This window comes from Lepus europaeus, chromosome 22 (assembly GCF_033115175.1).
Source record: "Lepus europaeus isolate LE1 chromosome 22, mLepTim1.pri, whole genome shotgun sequence".
Taxonomy (NCBI): Eukaryota; Metazoa; Chordata; class Mammalia; order Lagomorpha; family Leporidae; genus Lepus; species Lepus europaeus.
Genome location: NC_084848.1, coordinates 32,020,602 through 32,043,840, shown reverse-complemented (window position 1 = coordinate 32,043,840; position 23,239 = coordinate 32,020,602). Strand labels below are relative to the sequence as shown.

The window sequence follows — 23,239 nt, the reverse complement described above, 5'->3', positions numbered from 1 at the left end:
AGCTGGAAGCTGGGTAGTCAGTCCAGATCTCCCATGTGGGGGGCAGGTTCCCAGCTACTTGAGACATCACCTGCTGCCTCCAAGTGTCTACAGTAGTAGGAAGTTGGAATCAGGAGCAGAGCTATGACTCAAGCCAGGCACTCCGATATGCAACCTGGGCATGGAATGTAGGCATTTTGTTTTGTTTTAAGAATTCTTCTTTTAATTTGAAAAGCAGAGGCAGAGAGAAACAGAGATTTTCCATCCACTGGTTCGCTACCCAAATGGCTGCAGTAGCCGGAGCTGGGCCGATCTGAAGCCAGGAGCCAGGAGTTTCTTCAGGTTCTCCATGCAGGTGCAGGGGCCCAAGGACTGGGTCATCTTCCACTGCTTTGCCAGGCACATTAGCAGAGAGCTGGATTGAAGTGGAACAGCTGGGACTCCAACGGGCAAAGACTTAACCTACTGGCCCCAAGGAATGTAGGCGTCTTAACCCCCAGGCCAAATGCCTGCCTCCTAGTGCCAGGTATTTAATTCATTCTTTGATTAAATATTTAGGGAGAAGCTGCTATGTGCTATAAACTGAGACTTAAGTAGTAAATTAAAAACAAAAGTCCTTACCTTGGCAGAACTTACAGCTTTGGGGGAGAAGGGTTACAAAGACCAAAAAACCTCACAGTTTCCATAGAAGCTTAGCTTCCTTTCTTAAATTAATGTGCTTTACTTACTTTCAAACTGAACTGAAAGTATAATACAGTAATTATACCTCACTGCCTGTCTTCCAAGGAATTATTGTAAAACTGGGTAATTCACCCAAGTTTACCTTGCTCGTCCTTCCTTCAGACTCTCAAATACTGGGTCAGGCGTCTTGGCACAGCAGGCTAAGCTGCCGCTTGGGACATCTGCGTCTCATGTCAGAGTGCCAGCTCGAGTCCTGAGACCTGACTCCTCCACTTCCAATCCAGCTTCATGCTGATGGGCCCGGGAAGGCAGTGGGAGATGGACCAAGCACTTGGGTTCCTACCACCCATGTTGGGGACCCAGATGGAATTCCAGGCTCCTGGCTTTAGACTGGACCAGCCATGGCTGTTGTGGTCATTTCAGAAGCAAACCAGAGGATGGAAGATTTTTCTGGCATTCCATCTATCAAATAAATAAATAAATCTTGGGGCCAGTGTTGTGATGTATTGGTTAAGCTGCCCCTTGTAGCAACTGGTATCTCATATAGTTGCCGGTTTGTGTCCCGGCTGCTCTACTTCTGATCCTGCTCCTTGCTAATGGCCTGGGAAAAGCAGCGGAAGATGGCCCAAGTGCTTGGGCCCCTGTCACACACATGAAAGACCTGGATGAAGCTCTGGGCTTCTGGCTTTGGCCTGGCCCAGTGCTGGCTATCATGGGCATCTGGGGAGTGAACCAGCAGATGGGAGATTCTCCGTCCTCCTCCCCTCCAATTGCTCTCTCTCTATAACTCTGACTTTCAAATAAATATTTTTTTAATCTAAAAAATAATTCTTTGTTTCTAAATTCTGAAAGAATTATAATCTTGTGCATGCCCTTGGGTCAGGGCTATCTAGGTTCGCATTGCTGCCATCTCCATGCTCCAGAGGCAGCTACTGTTCTGACTTCTTTTACCATAGATTACTTGGGACTGTTTTAAAACTTCATTTAAATGGACTCATACAGTATATCCTCATTTTGGGAAAGACTTGTTTCATTCAGACATCAGAAAAATATTTCTGAGATTCACTGATGTCAGGTAGTACTGCTTTTTATTGCTGAGTAGTATTCCATTGTGTAAGTAGTCTACAGTTCTGTCAGTGGACCTCTGATCCAGGTTGTGACTATTTCTGATAAAGCATCTGTGGACATTCTTGTGCAAGTTTTTTTGTGGCTATGAGTTTTCATTTCTCTTGAATAAAACTCTGAAATGGAGTGCTGGTTTAATTTGTAAGAGGCTGCTCGTTTTCCAAAGTGGTTGTACCATCTGAGAGTTCCGCTTGCTCTATATCCTTGTCGTAATTAGTGTCGTCCGGTCCGTCTTTAATTTTGACCAGTTGAGTAGGGGTGAAGATACCTTGCATAGTTTTGATTTGCATTTTTCTGGTCACTGAATGATGTTGAGTGCCTTTTTATGGGCTTCTTGGCCATTCATATATCTTCTGTGAATCCTCTGTTCAGTGTTCTACCCATATCCTATTGTTCTGTTTGCCCCTTATTATTGCGTTGTGAAAGTTCTTTATAGTTCAAATACAAGTCCTTTGTCAGCGTCTTAGGGTGGATTCCCTAGAAGATGTGCATGGGAGACCTTTCACTGGGAAATGCTCTTGGGAGTAACACCCATCAGAGAACTGGTAAGAGTAAGCATAGGGGAAAATTCAAATGTGATTCACCTGCATTCACCCACAATGGGCTCTGAAACGGATACCCCTTTGAGCATCCCCGAATGAAGGCTGAGGCGTTGGACTTCACACTTCCCTTCACAGGGCCCCAGTGGTCTAATTACTGGATGTGGACTGCCTGCAGGGGAGGGTCTAGCTTCAGGGTAGTCATTTGTCTTTGGCCCAAGGTCAGCGCCACAGAGTGCCTCTGCTGTGAGCCATAGGTAGGCAACACGCCCAGCAGCCAGGGAAACAGATGTCTCCAAGCTGAGGGAGGTTGAAGTGAACATTGTTACCCAGCATTCCCCATAGATATGTGTGTTGTGAATACTTTCTCCCACTCTCTTGTTTGTACCATGTCATTTTCTTAGTGGTTCAACAAATGTTTTAAGGTTTTTTTTTTTTTTTAAGATTTATTTATTTATTTGAAAGAGTTACATAGAGAGAGAAGGAGAAGCAGAGAGAGAGAGAGAGAGATCCTCCATCCACCAATTCACTCCCTAATTGGCCGCAATGGCTGGAACTCTGCCGATCCAAAGCAAGGAGCCAGAAGCCTCCTCTGGGTCCCCTACACGGGTGCAGGGGCCCAAGGACTCGCGCCATCCTCCTCTGCTTTCCCAGGCCACAGCAGAGAGGTGGATCGGAAGTAGAGCAGCCGGGTCTTGAACTGGTGCCCGTACAGGATGATGGCACTGCAGGTGACAGCTCTACCACTATGCCACAGCGCTGGCCCCTGTTTTAAGTTTTGTTGTTGAACTTTTTTTCTTTTATAGTTTAGGTTTTTTGTATCTTTGCTGTTAGTAAAATGGCTCAGGCTTATCTATGGCGCGATCTACATCCTGACATTATCCTAGGCTGTAGCCCCCGAGGCCATTGCTGGAAGCCAGGTGGCCACATGGCCCAACCACCCCCATCCTAGTTGTATTTGCTGCTCCTACTTCCCTGCCCGTCCCCCAGCAAAGTTTTAAAAGCACCTGCTCCTGAACACGTGTTTCTCTCTCTCTCTTTCTCTCCTCCTGACCTCTGTCTCTGTGTCTGTTTCTCTCTTACACTCTCCTTCTCCCTCTTTTCCTGCTTCACCCCTTCCCTCCAGTCTGTTGGGTTTCCCCCAATAAACTCTTTCCCTTACTCCGGTGTTTGGTGTGTTTTGTGGTGGCCTTACGCTTGCCAAGAAGTCTTTGCAAATCCCAAGATTACAGATACCCTGCATTTTCTTTGAGAAGCTTTTGAATTTTAGGTTTTATGTTTAGGTACATAACCTATCAAAATTAATTTTTGTGTGTGATGTGAGCTATCCTCCAAATAACTTTTAAGAGGCATCAGCTCATTCACAGGTACATCTATATCATCATTTCTTATCTTCTGTTAATGTCCAAAGCAAAAGCCTCTTTGATTTTTCTTTCCAAGAGTAGAGCATGAGTGAAATACCAATAGGACAGGGTCAGTGTTTGCAGCGATAAAGACGCTGCTTGGGCTGCTCAGATCCCATATCAGAGTGCCTGGGTTCTGGGGCTGTGCACTGTGATGTAGTAGGTAAAAGCCACCACTTTTGGTGTCGACACCTCATATGGGTGCTGGTTTGTGTCCTGGCTGCTCCTCTTCCAATCCAGCTCTCTGCTTATGGCCTGGGAAAACAGTGAGAGATGGCCCAGGTGCTTGGGCCCCTGCACCCACATGGTAGACCGGGAAGAAGCTCCTGGCTCCTGGCTTCAGATCAGCCCAGCTCTGGTCATGTGGCCCTTTGGGGAGTGAACTAGTGGATGGAAGACCTCTATCTCCGTCTTTCCTTCCCTCTGTCTGTAGCTCGCCTCTCAAAAAAAAAAAATTAATCTTTGAAAAAGAAAAGGGTCCAGTGCCATGGTGCAGTAGGTTAATCCTCTGCCTGTAGCACCAGCATCCTATATGGGCGCTGGTTCTAGTCCTGGCTGCTCCTCTTCCAATCCAGCTCTGTGTTGTGGCCTGGGAAAAGCAGTAGAAGATGGCCCAAGTGCTTGGGCCCCTGCACCCACATGGGAGACCAGGAAGAACCACCTGGCTGCTGGCTTCAGATCGGCCCAGCTCTGACCATTGGAGCCATTTAGGGAGTGAACCAATGGAAGGAGGACCTTTCTCTCTGTATCTCCCTCTCATTGTCTGTAACTCTACTTCTCAAAAAAAAAAAAAAAAAAAAAAAAAGAATAACTTAAAAAAGTGAGAGTGCCTAGGCGTAAGTCTTGGCTCCACTTACCATTCCCGCTTCTAGTTAATGCTCACCCTGGGAAGCAACAGGTGATTGTTCAAGTACTTGGGTCCCTACCACCCGTGACCTGAATTTAGTTTGTAGCTCTTGGCTTTGGTCTGGCCAAGCCTTGGCTGTTGTGGACATTTGGGGCATAAACTGGCAGGTAGAAGATCTGCATCTCTCTCTTTTTCAAATAAAATACAGTTAAATGAAAATGTTTGGTGCCAGCATTGTAGTGTAGCCAGTAAAAGCTACCACCTTTTTTTTTTTTTTTTTTTTTTTTTTTTTTGACATGTAGAGTTATAGTGAGAGAGAGAGAGAGAAAGGTCTTCCTTTCCATTGGTTCACTCCCCAAATGACTGCTATGGCCAGCACTGCGCCGATCTGAAGCCAAGAGCCAGGTGCTTCTTCCTGGTCTCCTATGCGGGTGCAGGAGCCCAAACACTTGGGCCATCCTTCTCTGCCCTCCCGGGCCACAGCAGAGAGCTGGACTGGAAGAGGAGCAACCGGGACTAGAACCCGGTGCCCATATGGGATGCCGGCGCTGCAGTCTGAGGATTAACCAAGTGAGCCATGGCACCAGCCCAAAACTACCACTTTTGATGCCGGCATCCCATATGGGCACTGGTTAGTGTCCCAGCTGTTCCATTTCCTATCCAGCTCCCTGCTCACGGCCTGGGAAAGCAGCAGAGGATGGCCCAAGACTCACGCAGGAGACCTAAAAGAAACTCCTGGCTCCTGGCTTTGGCTTTGGCTTGGCCCAAAACTGGCCATTGTGACCATCTGGGTAGTGAACCAGAGGATGGAAGATCTCTTCCTTTCTCTCTCCTTCCTTTTTTCTATGTAACTCTGACTTTCAAATAAATAAATAGATCTCTTTTTTTTGTTTTGTTTTAAGATGTATTTATCTATTATTTGAAAGGCAGAGTTAGAGAGAGGCAGAGGCAGAGAGAGGTCTTATGTCCGCTGGTTCACTCCCCAAATTGCCACAAAGGCCATAGCAGGGTGGATTGGAAGCCGGGAGCCTGGAGCTTCTTCTGGATTTCCCACTTGGTTGCAGGGGCCCAAAGACTTGGGCCATCTTCTGCTGCTTTCCCAGGCATATTAGCTGGATTGGAAGTGGAGCTGCTGGAACCGGTGCCAATATTGGATGCCTGACCCGCAGGCAGCAGCTTTACCATGTATGCCACAGCGCCGGCCCCATAAATAAATCTTTATAAAAAAATGTTGACGGTTTTCTTCCTCAACAGTTTGTTCACTAGATTGAATTGTCAAGTTATGAAACAAGTCCCTGAAAGGAAATAGTATACTCAGTTCAGTTGTGTCCTGGATTTGTCTGTTCTTAGGAGTGGTACTTTATGTCCACAAATTTTAAAAGTTTATTTATTTGAGAGAGAGAGGGAAAGACAGAGAGAAAGGCATCCATGAATTTTTAAGACTTTTATGAATTGTTTAGAGAGCCTTAGGAAAAGACTAATTACCATGTCACCTTCTTCCAGAATAGAGCTGTCTTTTCATCTTGTGTTCCCCTAATCTGATGGTTTATCTCAAATGAATGCTATGAGTGGTGGTGTTCGGGGAGTGTTTAGTAACTTGGAAAAGACAAATGGCTCAGTATTGAAAGATGAAATAGGAACAATGGTTGTTGGGTGCCATTTTTCCAGAAGGCTTAAATTTTGTCCTCTGTTGCCCCCTGTCTGTCAGCAAGAAGGTAGAAATACTTTGATTTCACAGAAGAAAACTTGAGGTACTGAGTTGTTGACAGATTGGGTCATGACTCAGTTCTGTCTCCCTAGCCCCTGGGTACACTCAGGATCCGCTGAGTCCATGCATAGCTAATGGCTGTCCGGGATGCGTGAAGGGCTGGCTGGCCACTGTGCTGGGCACCCTGGGACTCTTCCCTTGCTCCGAAGCAAACGTTAGTCCGTGCTGACATGACAGATGTAGTTCTCCCTTTCTCAGTAGAGGTACAGTGAGATATAGCTTCCTTCCTCCCCCCCAGCCCCCAGATAAAGAGGGAATGATGTTTCAGCCAGCCTTTCAGCTGTTTGTCTTTTTCCCCACAGAGACAGAATTCATTGACGTTAGTTAGGCCCCAGGCTTTGCAGCTGGGAGTTCAGTAATGTATCAGAGGTAATATAACCACTGTTACTCTTGCTGACCTCAAAAAAGAAACCAAAATAGGAAGATGAAGTACATGATCTACCTTTAAATTATTGAAACATTTTCATAATCAACATATATAACTACCTCCCTGTAGTTTTTTAATATTTTTATTAAATATTTATTTTGTTTGTTTGAAAAACAGAGTTACAGAGAGAGGTAGAGTCAGAGAGAGAGGTCAATGGCCAGAGCTGCGCCAATCTGAAACCAGGAGCCAGGAACTTCTTCCGGGTCTCCCACGTGGGTGCAGGGGCCCAAGGACTTGGGCCATCTTGTACTGCTTTCCCAGGCCACAGCAGAGAGCTGGATCGGAAGAGGAGCAGCCAGGACTAGAACCGGCACTCATATTGGATGCCAGCTCTTCAGTCCAGGGCTTTAACCCATTGCGCCACAGCAGCGGCCCCTCTGTAGTTTTTAAGATAATTTTTCATACTTGTTTGATCCCAGAATGCCATTTTAGGGTACACTACTGTTTCAAGATACTTTGAAATGTGATGTCCATATTTTGTGTAACAGGCGACACTCTCTCAAAGAAACTCAGGTAAAAAGAAAACAATTGAGATTAAGTTGGATTAAAGCCAAAGAACATTTTATTATTATCATTTAAATTTTTTTCATTATATGAGAAATATGAAATACATGTTCATTGTAGGTAAATATTTTGTAAATTATAAACTATAATTACATATGTTGTAAACTATAATGAACTCTGTTAATTTTTAATGTATACCTGTTCTACTTTGTATATATTCTTGTTTTTATAAATACGAGATTATCAATATATTGTCTGCCATAAGCTCTTTCCTCATAGCCATGTATTATGGCTTTCTATGGCCATGAGTGGTTTTACATCATCATGTTAATGACCGAGTGTTGTAGTGCTGTGATGAAGTATTGGATGGGTAGCTTACTTAACCGATCTGTTTTGTTAGACATTTAGGTTATTTTTAGGTTTGCATTTGTGATAAGTACAGTGGTTGTCTTTCACAATTCTTTCTTAGAATGGATTTCTAAAAGCAAAATTTGTGAGTCAAAGAATTCACATTTTTGAGACATTAAATCTGTATTGCCAGATTGTGGTCCAGATAGGTTGAAGCAATTCACATTCCTGCCAGACAAATATACTCATTTCTCCCTGTCAGGGATAGATGTTTTCTCACATCATTGCCAACCTGGTCAATTAAAAGATGGTATCTCCTTGTTTACATTGGCATTAATTATTCATGAAGTTGACCGTTTTTCATGTTCACTGGCTAGTGTGGATGGTGTCCCACACATGAGCAGCTCAGTCTTGATGACAGATACTTCAGCAATGTTGTCCCATTCATCGATCAGTCTTTTCAGTGATTCCCTTTATTTTCTTTCCAGGAGCGACTGAAGTTGGTGACTGTTTTGGGTGCTGGCCTTCTCTGTGGAACTGCCCTGGCGGTCATTGTGCCCGAAGGGGTCCACGCGCTGTATGAAGACGTTCTTGAGGGTAAGAAAGCAGCTTACCTGAGATATGCATTTGACTTGGAGGGTTGGCAGGATAAGCTTAGAGGTTGCTTTTCAGAACAGTTCCTGTCTTCCATGGAATTCTACCTTGAGAAGAGTTCTTAAGAGAAATCTTTTGATGTATTTGCCATTAGACATACCCTTAGCAGTTTGCGAATTGAATGCCCCAATTCATGAAGAACACTTTTAATGTTTATTTGCAGGAAAGAGTGATTATAGTTGTTTTTGGTATGTAAGTTCTTTTTAAAATTCCCACTCAAAAACTTCCTAAAATCCACATGATTGTGGTTGTATTTTTAGTGTTCTTAATTAATAAAATGTATAACTGTATACATTTGGATTCAAGGACCCTTTATAGTAAATTTTGTAGGTATTTTATAGGGACCCATGCAGTAAAGGACTAAAACATTCAAAGAGATGTCTCCTGACCTTAATAACAACGAGCATAGAGAATCGTGTATTGGTGTGAGAATAGATACTCAGTCGTCAGCTCACCATCTGAGTCATGTGGTCCTTCACGCCAGCTTGAAAACATGCTTGAGCCACATGTGTGACTCGGTGTATTAGCTTTTCCTCACTGTAATGAAACACCTGAGAGATACTACCGATAAAGAGATTTATTTAACTCACAGCTTTGGAGGTTCAGAGTATAGGCATCATGGTGCAGGCTTTGCCTCTGGCAAGATATCCAGGGCTGGTGGAGGATGGCTAGTGGTGGAGCATACAGAGAGCAAGGATCACATGGCAAGCCAGGAAGCAGAGAAAGATGGGTTGGGGCCAAAGTTAGTTTTTTTTATGACAACCCTCCTATGAGAACTCCCCTCAGAAGGCATACCCCCAGTGACCTAGGGACCTCCTACTGGACCTCATCTCCCAAAGCTTCTACTACCTTCCAATAGCTACACCTTGGGAACCAGGCCTTTAACACATGGGCTTTTGGGGGACATTCAACATCCAAACCAAAGAACTCAGCAAAATCAGATTACTACATGTGATGAAACTTTAGTTATCTGAAGGATGGAATCCACAACGGGGTTGAATTCACAACTGGCAGTGAGCCAAATTGTAAAATGTCGAGTGTCCTGGACATTAAGAATAGTATTGAGGTAGGCACTGTCCACATCTCTTACTAGATACAAAAAATAAGTATTTCCCAGCTCTTGTTAGAACAGAAGAACTGTCCTTTATCCAGAATGTTTATATTCTTTTTTTTAAAGATTTATTTATTTTTATTTGAAAGTCAGAGTTACATAGAGAGTGAAGGAGAGGCAGAGAGAGAGAGAGAGAGAGAGGTCTTCCATCCAATGGTTCACTCCCCAATTGGCAGCAGTGGCCGGAGCTGTGCCGATCCGAAGCCAGGAGCCAGGAGCTTCTTCCGGGTCTCCTACGTGAGTGCAGGGGCCCAAGGACTTGGGCCATCTTGTACTGCTTTCCCAGGCCATAGCAGAGAGCTGGATTGGAAGTGGAGCAGCTGGGTTCTCAAACCGGTGTCCATATGGGATGCAGGCGCTTCAGTCCAGGGCATTAAACCACTGTGCCACAGTGCCGGCCCCCAGAATGTTTTTATTCTTGGGCCTCAGGTGTGAACATGGGTATAGTGGTGTTTGGTGGCCAGGGAGTGGTACAGGTTCCATATGACAGTTGTAGGAGTCTGATTGCAAAACAACACAGGGGCTGTAGACTGAGCAGCTTTAAAGGGAAACAGCAATGAATCAGAAGACCCAGAGACTCCGCCTCTCTTCTCTTTTCTTTACTGTAAGTCAAACTGACTTATCCATACTTCAGGGAGCTTGTTTACATGTTACTGTAACCTGTGATTTCTTTTTTTTCTGGACCTTATAATTATGATAATTAGCAGGTGTTTAGTCAGAGCTCAGTATACCATGTTCACTAAGTACTATGATGCTTTTAATAAGCATTAAATATGATTTATGTGAAAAGGAACCTCTCACACACTCTTTCATAATTATAGCTGTGAAATCATTAGATGATTATCATTTTTCATCTGAAAAAAATGTCTTTCTGTAGAAACAGGTTTTAAGAACTTTTGTATTGACTAATGTAGTGCTTGTTTTGATGGAGCTAAAATTTGAGCTCATCATAATGCCTTGGACTATTGGAATCTGTGTGTTTGGAAAAGCAGACTACTGGGTCAAAGACCTAAATATAAATGTGACATATTCATAACTGTTTGGATAATTGTCAAAACTATAGAAATAGTTCATTGTGGGGCCCAGCATTGTGGCATGGTAAAGCTGCCATCTGTGATGCCAGCATCCCATGTGGGCACTGGTTCAAGTCCCAGCTGTTCCACTTCCAATCCAGCTCCCTCCTATTGTGCCTGGGAAAGCAGTGAAAGATGGCCCAAGTACCTGGGCCCCTGCACCCAAGTAGACCTGGATGAAGCTCTTGGCTCATCAGTCCTGGCTTCAAACTGGGCTAGCCCTGGCTGTTGTGGCCATTTGGGAAGTGAACCAGCAGGTGGAGGGTCTCTCTCTCTGTCTCTGTCTCTGTCTGTCTCCCACTCTCTCTCTGTAACTCTGCCTTTCAAATAAGTAAACCTTTAATAAAAAGTAATTCAATGTGGATTCTTTCACAAGTTTTTACTGTTTCTCTACAAGTGCTGCATGTCAGATTTCTTTTTTAGTACAAGTGTCTATGGATTCTTCTGTCATTTTACTGTGTGTTTAATTAAAAAGGGGCTATAGCAATTGGGCAAGGAAAAGATATAAAAGGCTTCCAAATCAAATGGGATGAAGTAGAATTGTCTGTGTTAGTAGAAGAGGGGTCTCTACCATTGGTGGGAATGTAAAACAGCCATGATAGAAAACTTTTTTCTCGAAAAATTAAAAACAGAACTACCGTATCATCCAGAAATCCATTTTTCTGTATACATCCAAAGAAAATTGTTAGTATTTCAAAGAACTGTCTGTATTCTCATATTAATGGCAGCATTATTCACAATAACCAAGGTATGAGATCAGTTTAACTGTCTCAGTAGATGTGTGGATAAACTGTGATACACACACACACACAATGGAATACTGAGAGTGTGGAAATATGAGAGTATAACCTGCCCACCTGTTTTTTTCTTAAGCTTTCTAGCATTCAGCTTTATTTCATTGGCTCCGAACAGCCTAGGTTTCTAATTTCTGCCCCTCATTCCAAAGTCATCCATTCCTTCCTCTAACAATCTCTGTTTACCTACATTAGTGCTTTCAAATCGAAGGCAGCCACTCAGTGAGTCTGGGATCAGTTTAAGGAGCTGGACTTGTGATCAGCCTTGAAAAGGGCTGGGGGTGGGGCAGACATTGGCACAACACTTAAGATGTTTAAGACCTTTGGGATGTCCATATGCCATATTGGAGTGACTGGGACGGAGTCCCAGCCCTACTCCTGATTCTAGCTTCCAGCCCATGTGTACCTTAGGAGGCAGCAGCTGATGGTTCCCTGCCACCATGTGGGAGACCTGGATTCAGTTCCTTGTGCCTGGCTGGCCACATTAGGCATTTGGAGAGGGAACCAGCTGATTTGTCTGTCAGATTCTCCTTCATTCATTCATTCTCTCTCTCTTTTCTCTCTTTCCCTCTCCTTCTCAAATAAAAAATATTTTTAAAAAGTAAAAGTAAAAAGAGACAGAGACAAAGATAGAGATGAAGAAGTAACATAGGGGGCCTGTGCTGTGGCGTAGTAAGTAAAACCGCTGCCTGGCATCCCATATAGGCATCGGTTCTAGTCCCGGCTGCTCTTCTTCCAATCCAGCTCTCTGCTATGGCCTGGGAAAGCAGTAGAGATGGCCCAAGTGCTTGGGCCCCTGCATCTATGTGGGAGACCTGGAAGAAGCTCCTGGCTCCTGAACTTTGGATTGGCGCAGCTCCAGCCATTGCAGCCATTTGCAGAGTGAATCAGCAGATGGAAGACCTCTCTCTCTGCCTCTGCCTTTCAAATAAATAAATAAATCTTAAAAAAAAAAAAAAGAAAAGTAAAATAGAATAATAGGCTTGTAATCATTGTAAGGTTGAGTAGGTTTTTGGTTTTTTGTTTTCCTTAAGATTTATTTATTTATTTGAAAGGCAGAGTTACAGAGAAAGAGAGAGAGAGGTCTTCCATCCCCAAATGGCTGCAATGGCTGTAGCTGGTCTGGCCAGGAGCCAGGAGCTTCTTCTGGGTCTCCCACATGTGTGGCAGGAGCTCAAGCACCTGAGCCATCCTCTGCTGCTTTCCCAGGCACATTAACAGGGAGCTGGGTTGGAAGTGGAGCAGCTGGGACTCCAGTATTGCAGATGGCAGCTTTAGCCATTACTCCACAATGCTGGTCCCAAGTATTATTTTTTTAATCCTTTTTTTCCCCCTTTTTAAATTTTATTTTGAGAGAGAACAAGCTTCCATCTGATAGTTGATTCAGTGACTAGAAGCCAGGAGCCAGGAGCTCAGTCCAGGTCTCCCATATAAGTGGCAAGGATCCAACCACTTGAGACATCACCACTGCCTCCCAGGATCCACTTTAGCAGGAAACTCAAGTCAGGAGCCAGAGCCAGGAGTTGACTTCAGGTTCTCACAAGCATCTTAACCAGTAACTTAACTGCTAGTCCAAGCGTCCACTCCTATTTTGTGAAACTTTTGATCTAGTCTTTCATTTATTTGTTTGCTTACTAAATAATAATGTAAAATTAATTTTTTTACTGAGTTGTAGTCTTTTTTTTTTTTTTTTTTTTTTTGAAAGACACAGTGAGAGAGAGACAGAGAAAGAAAATGTCCACCTGCTGGCTTACTCCTTAGATGGCTGAACAGCCATGTCTGGGCCTGGCTGAAGCCAGGAGCCAGGAACTCCACCCCGGTCTCCCACATGGTGATAGGGGTCCAAGCACTTGGGCTAGCTTCTGCTGCCTTCCCAGGTGCATTACCAATGAACTGGATTGGAAGCAGAACAGCCAGAACTGCAACCAGCACTCCAGTGTGGGATGCAACATTGAATGCAGTGCCTTAAGCTATTACACCACAGTGTGCCTGCCCGTGAGTTGTAGTCTTTTTTTTTTTTTTTTTTAATTTGACAGAGTTAGACAGTGAGAGAGAGAGAGAGACAGAGAGGTCTTCCTTCTGTTGGTTCACTCCCCAAATGGCTGCTACGGCCTGTGCTGCGCCGATCCGAAGCTAGGAGCCAGGTGCTTCCTCCTGGTCTCCCATGTGGGTGCAGGGGCCCAAACACTTGGGCCATTCTCCACTACACTCCTGGGCCACAGCAGAGAGCTGGACTGAAAGAGGAGCAACCGGGAGTAGAACCCGGTGCCCATATGGGATATCGGCACCTCAGGCGGAGGATTAAGCAAGTGAGCCATGGCGCCGGCCCCAAGTTGTAGTCTTAAAAGTTTAAAAAACATTGCCATAAATCTCATTGCAGAAAATTCAAAAGCCACTAACATTAGGTATTATTCATATTTGTTATTTATTTACAGCCCTTGTTTAATAAAATGAAAATGTATTGGCTGGAGATCTTTCCTGTTTATCTCTTGAAGAAGCATTCTGTCTCATTTTAAGATGCCACTATAAGAAAAGAATGGAGACATTTTAAGAAAAAATGTTACAAGCAGGTTTCCCTCTTGAATGTAGATTCAGCAGTCCTTTACCAACTATTAGTAAAGTGTACCCAACAGTATATAAAAGGGATAATACATTTACCCATACAGAGTTTTCTCCACGAATGCAAAGAAATAGTTGAATTAGTATCCAAAAATCAATTCAACCAAACTAATTAATCAAAGTTCAAAAATTGTAGATTATCCTTAACTAGTACAGAAAAGCATTTGACAAAATTAAGATTCCATTCATGAAAACATTCTCAGCAAACTAGAAAAGAAACTTTTTAGTTCGAGAAAATATGAAAAGCCTGCAGATTTCACTGGGAACAGAGCAAGGCTATCTCCTCTCAGCCACTTACACTTAACATTGTATTTCACATCCTAACCAGATTGTAGCCTGCAATAAGGCCAAATAAGGAAGTAAAAGGCATAAAGACTGGAAAAATAATTAAAACTATCTTTTTGCAGTTGACATGGTAAGTATATAAAATGGTTAAAAGTTGAAAACCTGGTAATATCAAATGTGACAGTACTAGAACTTTAATAAATTGCTGCTAGATGTGTTAAATAGAACAGCCAGAGGCAGGCATTTGGCATTGAACTGGCATTGAACCAGTTAAGAGTACTGAGTCCTACATTGGAAGACCTGGGTTTATTCCTCAGCTTCATCTCTGGCTCCTGACCCCTGCTCCCTGCTAATGCAGACCCCAGGAGACAGCAGTGATGGTTCCCGGATTGGGTTCCTTCCCCCGACACGAGAGACCTAGATGGCCTTTCTTTACCTGGCTTCAACCCCAGTGGGGGCTGCTGTGGGCATTTGCAGAGTGAACTAGTGTTTAGAAGCGTTCTTTCTCAAATTAGTGGATTATTTAATTTAAAAAACCACTGTACAAAACAGTTTGACCATTTTTTTAAAGATTTATTTTATTTATTTGAAGGGCAGAGTTACAGAAAGAGGGGCAGAGAGAGAGGGAGGTCTTTCATCTGGTGGTTCACTCCCGAAATGGCTGCAGTGGCACCAGGAGCCTGGAATTCCATCTGGGCTTCACGTAGGTGCAGGGCTCCATACATTTGGGCCATCTTCTGATGCTTTCTCAGGCACATTAGCAGGGGACTGGATTAGAAATGGCACAGCCGAAACTTGAACCAATGCCTGTGTGGGTTGGCAGCATCACAGGCTGAGGCTTAACCTGTTGAGCCACACATATACATCAGCTATCTGTTCTGCTTTTAGGTGTTTACCCAAGGAAAAAGAAAAATGTCCACACAGACTTATACCTAAATGTCAGCTTTATTGATAATAGACTAAAACTAGAAATAGCCCAAATGTCCATCAGCAGGTGAATGGATAAACAGAGTATATGTCCATATGAAGCCACACTACGTAGAAAAAAACAGACATATGAACTACTATGCATACAAAGCATAAATGTATCTGAAAAGAAAATCTTAGCAAAAGAAGCCTGACACAAAACGTCTGCCGCATGGTGCCATTTATAGGAGATCCTACAACAGGGGAAACTTTGTTGGGACAGAAAGCAGATCAGTGCTTTCCTGGTGCCAGGAGTAGCATACTGACTGCAGAGCAATGCAAGGGAACTGGTGGGGATAAGTTAAATGTTCTCTGTTCTCACCTTGGTGGTAGTTCCTGGAGTTTTTAAATTTGTGGATACTCTGTTTTATTGTATGTAAATTATGCTCCAGTGAAGTTGATATCTTTAAAAAGAAAGACTTGGGCATTTAATTTAGGAATAAGTTAAATGACATTTCTGTTAGAAAAATAATTTTCATATTAAAATTCTCAGGGGTGGAAAGGTTCTGGTGATGGTTACAAAATGATGTAAATGAACCATTTACTTGAAAATGGTCAAAATGGTAAATGCTAAAATATGTATTTTTTATTATTTTAAGATAAGAAAGGGGCCGGAGCTGTGGTGTAGCAGGTTAACACTCTGGCCTGAGGCACCAGCATCCCATACGGGCGCCAATTTGGGACCCGGCTGCTCCACTTCCAGTCCAGCTCTCTGCTATGGCCTGGGAAAGCAGTACAAGATGGCCCAAGTCCTTGGGCCCCTACACCCACGTGGGAGACCTGGAAGAAGCTCCTGGCTCCTGGCTCTGGCCGTTGCAGTCAACTGGGGAGTGAACCATTGGATGGGAGACCTCTCTCTCTCTCTCTGCCTCTCCTCTCTCTGTGTAACTCTGACTTTCAAATAAATAAATAAATGTTAAAAGAAAAAGAAAAAGAAAAAGAAAAACACAATAGCTATGGAAACAAAACAAAAGCATTTTCCAGGAAGTAGATTTTTATTATCCTCAGGTAACATTTGCTTTGTGCCCCTCAAAAGGTATTTTAACAATAAGATAGGTTCTAAAATATTAAAACAGGTCTGTGTGGTTTCTTTTTTTTTTCTTTTTTCTTTTTTTTTTTTTTTAAGATTTATTTATTTGAAAGGCAGAGTTAGGGAGAGGCTGAGGCAGAGAGAGAGAGGTCTTCCATCTGCTGGTTCACTCCCCAAATGGCTGTCGTCGCTGGAGCTTCTTCCAGGTCTCCCACATGGGTACAGGGGGGCAAGGACTTGAGCCATCTTCTGCTGCTTTCCCAGGCCATAGCAGAGACCTGGATCAGAAGTGGAGCAGTTGGGATTCGAACCGGCGTCCATATAGAATGCCGGCGCTGCAGGAGGTGGCTTTACCCACTACACCAGAGCATCTATCCCTATGTGTGGTTTCTCTAATCAAAAGGTTAAGCTGATTTATCTAATTGTAAGTGATAAATGTGTAGTGTGTTAGCCTCTTCATGAAATACTGCAGAGATAAAGATTTTTGCCTTGCATCATTTATGTTTCAGAGTCAAATATGTGAATATAGAGTAGAGGTATAATTTGGTCAGAGGTCATTTACTGAAACATTGTTTCCTAACCATCTCTATTTCTAGAACTGAATTTAGACTGAAGGTTGTATTGCTTAAGCTGCCCAGCTCTTTTGATTTCTTGTTAGTGACTGCCCTCCAATATTTTTTAAAGCTGAAAATGTTATGCTTAGTTTGTTCTTTATTTGAAATTTTTATACCAACCTAGATATTAAGTTAGATTAGTTTGATTTTAATTCTGTTCATTATTACTGCTCTTCATTCATCTATTTCCATCAGAATAAAACTTACTGAGTTTCTGATGAGATTGGCATGAATTTCTCAGACAGAAAGGGGTTTGGGAATGTGACTGCTTTCTTGCATGGTGATTTGCTTCCACTTCCCAGGTTTGGTTTTTTTTTTTTTTTTTTTTTTTTTTTGAACAGACAGATTTAGACAGTGAGAGAGTGACAGAAAGGTCTTCCTTCCTTTGGTTCACTCCCCTAATGGCTGCGCCGATCTGAAGCCAGGAGCCAGGTGCTTCATCCTGGTCTCCCACGCGGGTGCAAGGTCCAAACACCTGGGCCATCCTCCACTGCCTTCCCTGGGCCACAGCAGAGAGCTGGACTGGAAGAGGAGCAACCGGGACAGAATCCGGCACCCCAACTGGGACTAGAACCCGGAGTGCCTGCGCTGCGGGTGGAGGATTAGCCTAGTGAGCCACGGCTCCAGCCAACTTCCCAGGTTTTGAGAACAATAAGCAGTCAGAAGGTCTTGCTTGCCAAAAGCAGAAGACACCTGGAAACTTTTTGCATTTTGAACTTTAAGCTGGAGGAGTTTACGATTGTCCAGATTACAGTTTAGAAAATGGGTATCTTTACAGTGAAGTAAGTAGAGCTTGAAATACAGAAGAGTGATGCTTCTTACATGAAAATGTTTTAAGAGGAAAGACAAAGGTTCTCTTTATGGTTTGTTCTGCTTTAGGAAAACACCACCAAGCAAGCGAAACACAGAATGTGATTGCATCAGACAAAGCAGCAGAAATACCCGTTGTGCGTGAACGTGAACATCGCCACGACCACACACAGCTCCACGCCTACATCGGTGTTTCCCTCGTCCTGGGCTTCGTGTTCATGTTGCTGGTGGATCAGATTGGCAGCTCCCACATGCATTCTACTGATGGTGAGTGGCTCCAGACCTCGCTGGGCAAGGCAGTACACGTGTAGTTTAGAACATTACAGGGAAGAGAATAATTCAGGCTGCGTCAGCGACCTTATTGAGTGATAAAACTTTGTTTTCCTAAGGCGCCTGTGAACTTTTTTTTTCAGCAGGGGGAGCTAGTGAGGCGTAGATGTGGCACAAGGAAGTGTTTATTTATTACTCTGCTTGTCTAAAGCTGTCATGTTTGTGACAGGGGAGAGCAGAGATTCTTAACCTGTTTAGGGGCTGTGCAGCCCTTAGGAAGTCTAAAGCCTATGGATCTTTTATTGGAATATTGTTTTTCAATTCATAAAGCATGATTAATAGGATTACAAAGAAAACAATTAGGTTGAAATATATTTGCCAAAACATTAGTATAATTTGTAATACAGTGATGTATGTCTTTATCAGTGCATTAAGTGACGAGATAATACATTTAAGTCCTTAAGCAAGCCAGAGTTGAACTGTATTTTTATGGCATCAGTATGATCGCTATTATTGCTTAGCAGGATTATGAACATTAAATTATGAGGTTATCGTTAACAAGGCAAAAGTTTGTGCCAAGTTGAACATCCAGTTGATTTATATGTGTGTGTTTTTTAAATGGTTACTGAAGGTCCTCTTCCCCACTTAATGCTGTATAATTGTTCAAACCTGGTTAATGCCACTCTTAGGATCATTGGTTACTATCCTCACCCTGTCTTTTATGACCTTGCCTAAATATGATCAGAGTCGGCAAACTTGGAAGGCTTCCATAGCCTTGGCAACTCATGACGACAGCCTAGGGTGGTTACTGGCGCCATAAACTAGAGTGTCAATTTGTTGGGTCAACAACAGGAGCCACTGTGCACTTGCTCCTCATGTGGGATCTCTGTCCTTAATGTGCTGTACATTTTGATTTAATGCTATAACTAGTACTCAAACAGTATGTTTCACTTTGTGTGTCTATGTGAGTGCAAACTGTTGAAACCTTTATACTAAATTGATCTTCTGTATATAAAGAGAATTGAAAATGAATCTTGATGCAAATAGAAGGGGAGAGGGAGCGGGAGAGGGGAGGGTTGCGGGTGGGAGGGGGAAGCCACTGTAATCCATAAGCTGTACACTGGAAATTTATATTCATTAAATAAAAGTTTAAAAAAAGAAAATTAAAAAAAAAATAAATGGTTACTAATGTAATATAGAATGTCCTGATTTACAAAGGTATTTTTTAACAAATGTACTAAAACACAATAGTAACTTGCTTCTCTCAAGTTCAACCAGAGTCCTAGACTGGTTGAATGAACCATGGTATGTACACATAATGGTATTCCGTTATGTAGCTTAAAGAAGAATGAAGAATCATAGATCTGAATGGATAGGAACCAGTTTCCAGAGGTATTGTTAAGTGGAAAAAAGGAAACATGGAGTGAGCGTCTAGTGCATATTCATACTGTGTTTTGTGTGGAGGAAATAAGCATGCATCTGCTTATCATTACAAGAAACCAAGACCACAGCAGGGTCAGCTGGAAAACAGAGACATTTGCTTCCCTGGACGGGGCAGGCTGGAGGGCGTGTCACTGCCCAGAGCATGCCTCTTGGGTATCGTTCTGACTTTTGGAGACATGTTCTTATTCTACTTACTCATAAGACAGAATGAAGTCAACAAGGATAGGAAAGCAAACTGAAAGAGATGAACTGTATTTCAACTGAATAACACAGTTACACTGCAGGGATTGAAAAACAAGTAATTCAAGTAACTTAGGAATGTAGTACTTCTATACTTTTAGTCTTGGGTAGGGTTTGGAGAGAACTATAAGCAAATACTGCTCTTTTCTAGTAGGTTTGTTTTTTGTAATGGTATGGGCAAAACAATTCTGAAACAGTTTTAGGTGTATTACAAGGTTGAGCAAATGAGTAAATATGTTGATGTTGGGCCGGCGCCACAGCTCACTAGGCTAATCCTCCGCCTTGCGGCGCCAGCACACCGGGTTCTAGTCCCGGTCGGGGCACCGATCCTGTCCCGGTTGCCCCTCTTCTAGGCCAGCTCTCTGCTGTGGCCAGGGAGTGCAGTGGAGGATGGCCCAAGTCCTTGGGCCCTGTACCCCATGGGAGACCAGGAGAAGCACCTGGCTCCTGCCATCGGATCAGCACAGTGCGCTGGCCACAGCGCGCCAACCGCGGCGGCCATTGGAGGGTGAACCAACGGCAAAAGGAAGACCTTTCTCTCTGTCTCTCTCTCTCACTGTCCACTCTGCCTGTAAAAAAAAAAAAAAAAAAATATATGTTGATGTTGGTGAAGGCAGCGTTCTCAGTGTGGAAGAAGGAACATGAGAATTTGGAATGGAGAAAGGCAAGAAAGAACTCCTGTAGGGATGGATTGAAGTTGGAGGTTTTGGGCACAGGATTTCTAGAATGTAGATGTATGTACATATATCTGTACCTACCTATGTGTGTGTTTGTGTCCACACAGCTGTGTGTCCTAGCTCTGTGTAGACAGGGCCTACAAGTACAGACACTCCAGTAGCATGAGCAAACTGGGGCTCTTAGAGAAATGTGTGACTCTGGGACAGGGGCAAGGGGGAGTAGAAGTGACCTTGAGCATCTGGTACTCAAAAAAACCAAAAAGGAGGGAAGGAAGAAGATAGGAACTGTTCACAAGAGAAAGGAGCCAACTTAAAGAGACTCCCACTGATCAAATCTGGGTTCAAAATAATGAACAGTAATAGAGTTATCAGCCATTGAGAAAGTGGAAATCCATGAGCACAACCGCCAGGTAGGTGAACGATGGGTGGAGAGAGACGGAGGGTAGACAAGGGAGCGAGGGCACTTGTCACAGGGAGGGTAGACAAGGGAGCGAGGGCATTTGTCACAGGGAGGGTAGACAAGGGAGCGAGGGCACTTGTCACAGGGAGGGTAGACAAGGGAGCGAGGGCACTTGTCACAGGGAGGGTAGACAAGGGAGCGAGGGCATTTGTCACAGGGAGGGTAGACAAGGGAGCGAGGGCATTTGTCACAGGGAGGGTAGACAAGGGAGCGAGGGCATTTGTCACAGGGAGGGTAGACAAAGGGAGCGAGGGCACTTGTCACAGGGAGGGTAGACAAAGGGAGCGAGGGCACTTGTCACAGTGGAATCCGAAGGCCAGTGGTGACTGTGAAAAGAATACTCGTTAGAAAACCCTCATTTTTACAGCTCCCAAATGAAGACTGTCTCTGGCAAAAATCATCCAACCTAACAATGTTGGAGAATGGCCTAGAGCTGTCTCTGTCTCTGTCTCTGTCTCTCTCTCTCTCTCTCTATCACTCTTTCAAATCAATCAATCAATCTTAAAAAAAAAAAAAGTTGAAATCAAAGGAAATGTTCCATATTAAAGAATACTGAAGAGTTACCTCCAAGTGCAATATATGATCTTAGACTGGATTCTTCCTGGAAAAGAAAGCTGCTCTGAAAAACATTATTGAGCAATTGATAGAATATGTGAGAGGAAATAGGAGAAGTGTCAGTGCTCAGGTCACTGAAGTTGATAATTATACTGTGATTATGTAAGAAAATAGCCTTTCTCTTAGGGGAGTACACTTTGGAGTATATAGGGCTAAAGGTTGTAAAGTATGCAACTTACTCTTCAGTGGTACAGGGAAACATTTTTTTTTTTAAAGATAAATTATTTATTTATTTGAAAGAGTTACAGAAAGGGAGAAAGAGAGAGGGAGACAGGAAGATACCTTCCATCCCTTAATTCACTCCCCAGATGGCCACAATGGCCAGGGCTGAGCCAGGCTGAAACCAGGGGCCAGCAGCTTCCTCCAGATCTCCCATGTGGGTAGCAGGGTGCCCAGTACTTGAGCCATCTTCTGCTGCTTTCTCAGGTGCATTGGCAGGGAGCTGGCTCAGAGGTGGAGCAGCCAGGACACAAACCAGCACCCATATGGGATGCTGGCAGTGCAGGCAGCAGCTTTACCTGCTATGCTACAACGCCAGGCCCTGAAAGCAAACATATTTGTGTATAGAGAAAGAGAGAGCATGTACTTAGTAGTGCCTCGGTTTGAGTCCAGCTCTACCCCTGATTGCAGCTTCTTGGTAATGCACACCCTGGGAGGCAGCAGGTGATGGTTCAAGGACTTAGGTCCCTGATACCATCCCTGATACCATCTAAGCTCCAGGCTTCCACCTGGCCCAGCCCTGGCTATTGCAGGCATTTGGGGACTAAACCAGCAGATGGGAACTCAGTCAGTCTCTGTATCTGCCTTTCAAATAAATTTAAAAACAATTTCTTTGATTTTAAAAAAGCATGGGTATAAATAAAACAAGTGGGGCAAAATGTTAGAAAATATTTCAGTCTGAGAAAAAGGTGCATGACATTTCAAACTATCCTTACAACTTTTCTGAAGACTTGAAATTATTTCCAAATAAAGTTTTTAGAAGTTGTAGGATGAGGCTAGCATTATTGCGTAGGAGGTAAAGCCACCTGGTTCAAGTCCCAGCTGCTCCACTTCCAATCCAGCTCCCTGCTAATCCACCTGAGAAAGCAGTGGAAGATGACACAAGTATTTGGGCCACTGCACCCCCAGTGGGAGACCCCCAAGAAGCCCCTGGCTCCTGGCTTTAACTTGGTTGGGCCCTCGTTGTTTCGGCCATTTGGGGAGTGAACCAGCAGATAGAAGATCTGCCCCACCCCCTTTGGCTCTGCCTTTCAAATAAACCTTAAAAGAAAAAAGTTAAAGGATCAAGTTTAAGCGAAACAGAAGTACCCTTAGTCTAAAAAGTTTTAGGTTTTTTTGTTTGTTTGTTTTTGTTTTTGTTGCTATTCTCTATTTGAGAAACAGAGTTCCTGTCCACTGAGTCACTCCCCAAATACCTTCACCAGCTGAGGGCAGTGCTAGGAGCCAGGAACCCAGCTACTGAGTTCTCACCACTACCTCCCAGGGTTTGGATTAGCAGGAAGCTACAATCAGGAGCCTGAGTTTAGAGTTAAGCATGGTACTCTGATGTAGGTAGGATGTTGGGCATCTTAATGAGCATCTCTCTATCTCTTTCTCATAGTTTGAGAGAGAGAGACAGAGAGAAAGGTCTTCCTTTTTCCGTTGGTTCACCCCCCAGGTATCTGCTACGACCGGTGTGTTGCGGCCGGCGTGCTGCGCCGATCTGAAGCCAGGAACTAGGTGCTTCCTCTTGGTCTCCCATGCGGGTGCAGGGGCCCAAGCACTTGGGCCATCCTCCACTGCCCTCCCAGGCCACAGCAGAGAGCTGGACTGGAAGAGGAGCAACCAGGCCAGAATCCGGTACCCCAACCGGGACTAGAACCTGGGGTGCCGGCGCCGCAGGCAGAGGATTAGCCTAGTGAGCCACGGCACCAGCGCGCTCTCTCTCTCTCTCTCTCTCTCTCTCTCTCTCTCTTTT

At 43.9% G+C, this 23,239-nt stretch overlaps 1 protein-coding gene across 2 annotated transcripts in view; it reads left to right on the top strand.

Moving 5' to 3' along the window:
- The window catches only part of SLC39A9 (solute carrier family 39 member 9), a 52,955-nt gene that overhangs the window by 14,063 nt on the left and 15,653 nt on the right, over positions 1-23,239 (top strand). For both annotated transcript variants that reach the window (XM_062181769.1, XM_062181768.1), the window contains exons 2-3: positions 8,110-8,218; positions 17,647-17,844. In XM_062181769.1, the coding sequence (XP_062037753.1) occupies positions 8,110-8,218; positions 17,647-17,844 (307 nt within the window). The remainder of the gene's footprint in view (positions 1-8,109; positions 8,219-17,646; positions 17,845-23,239) is intronic.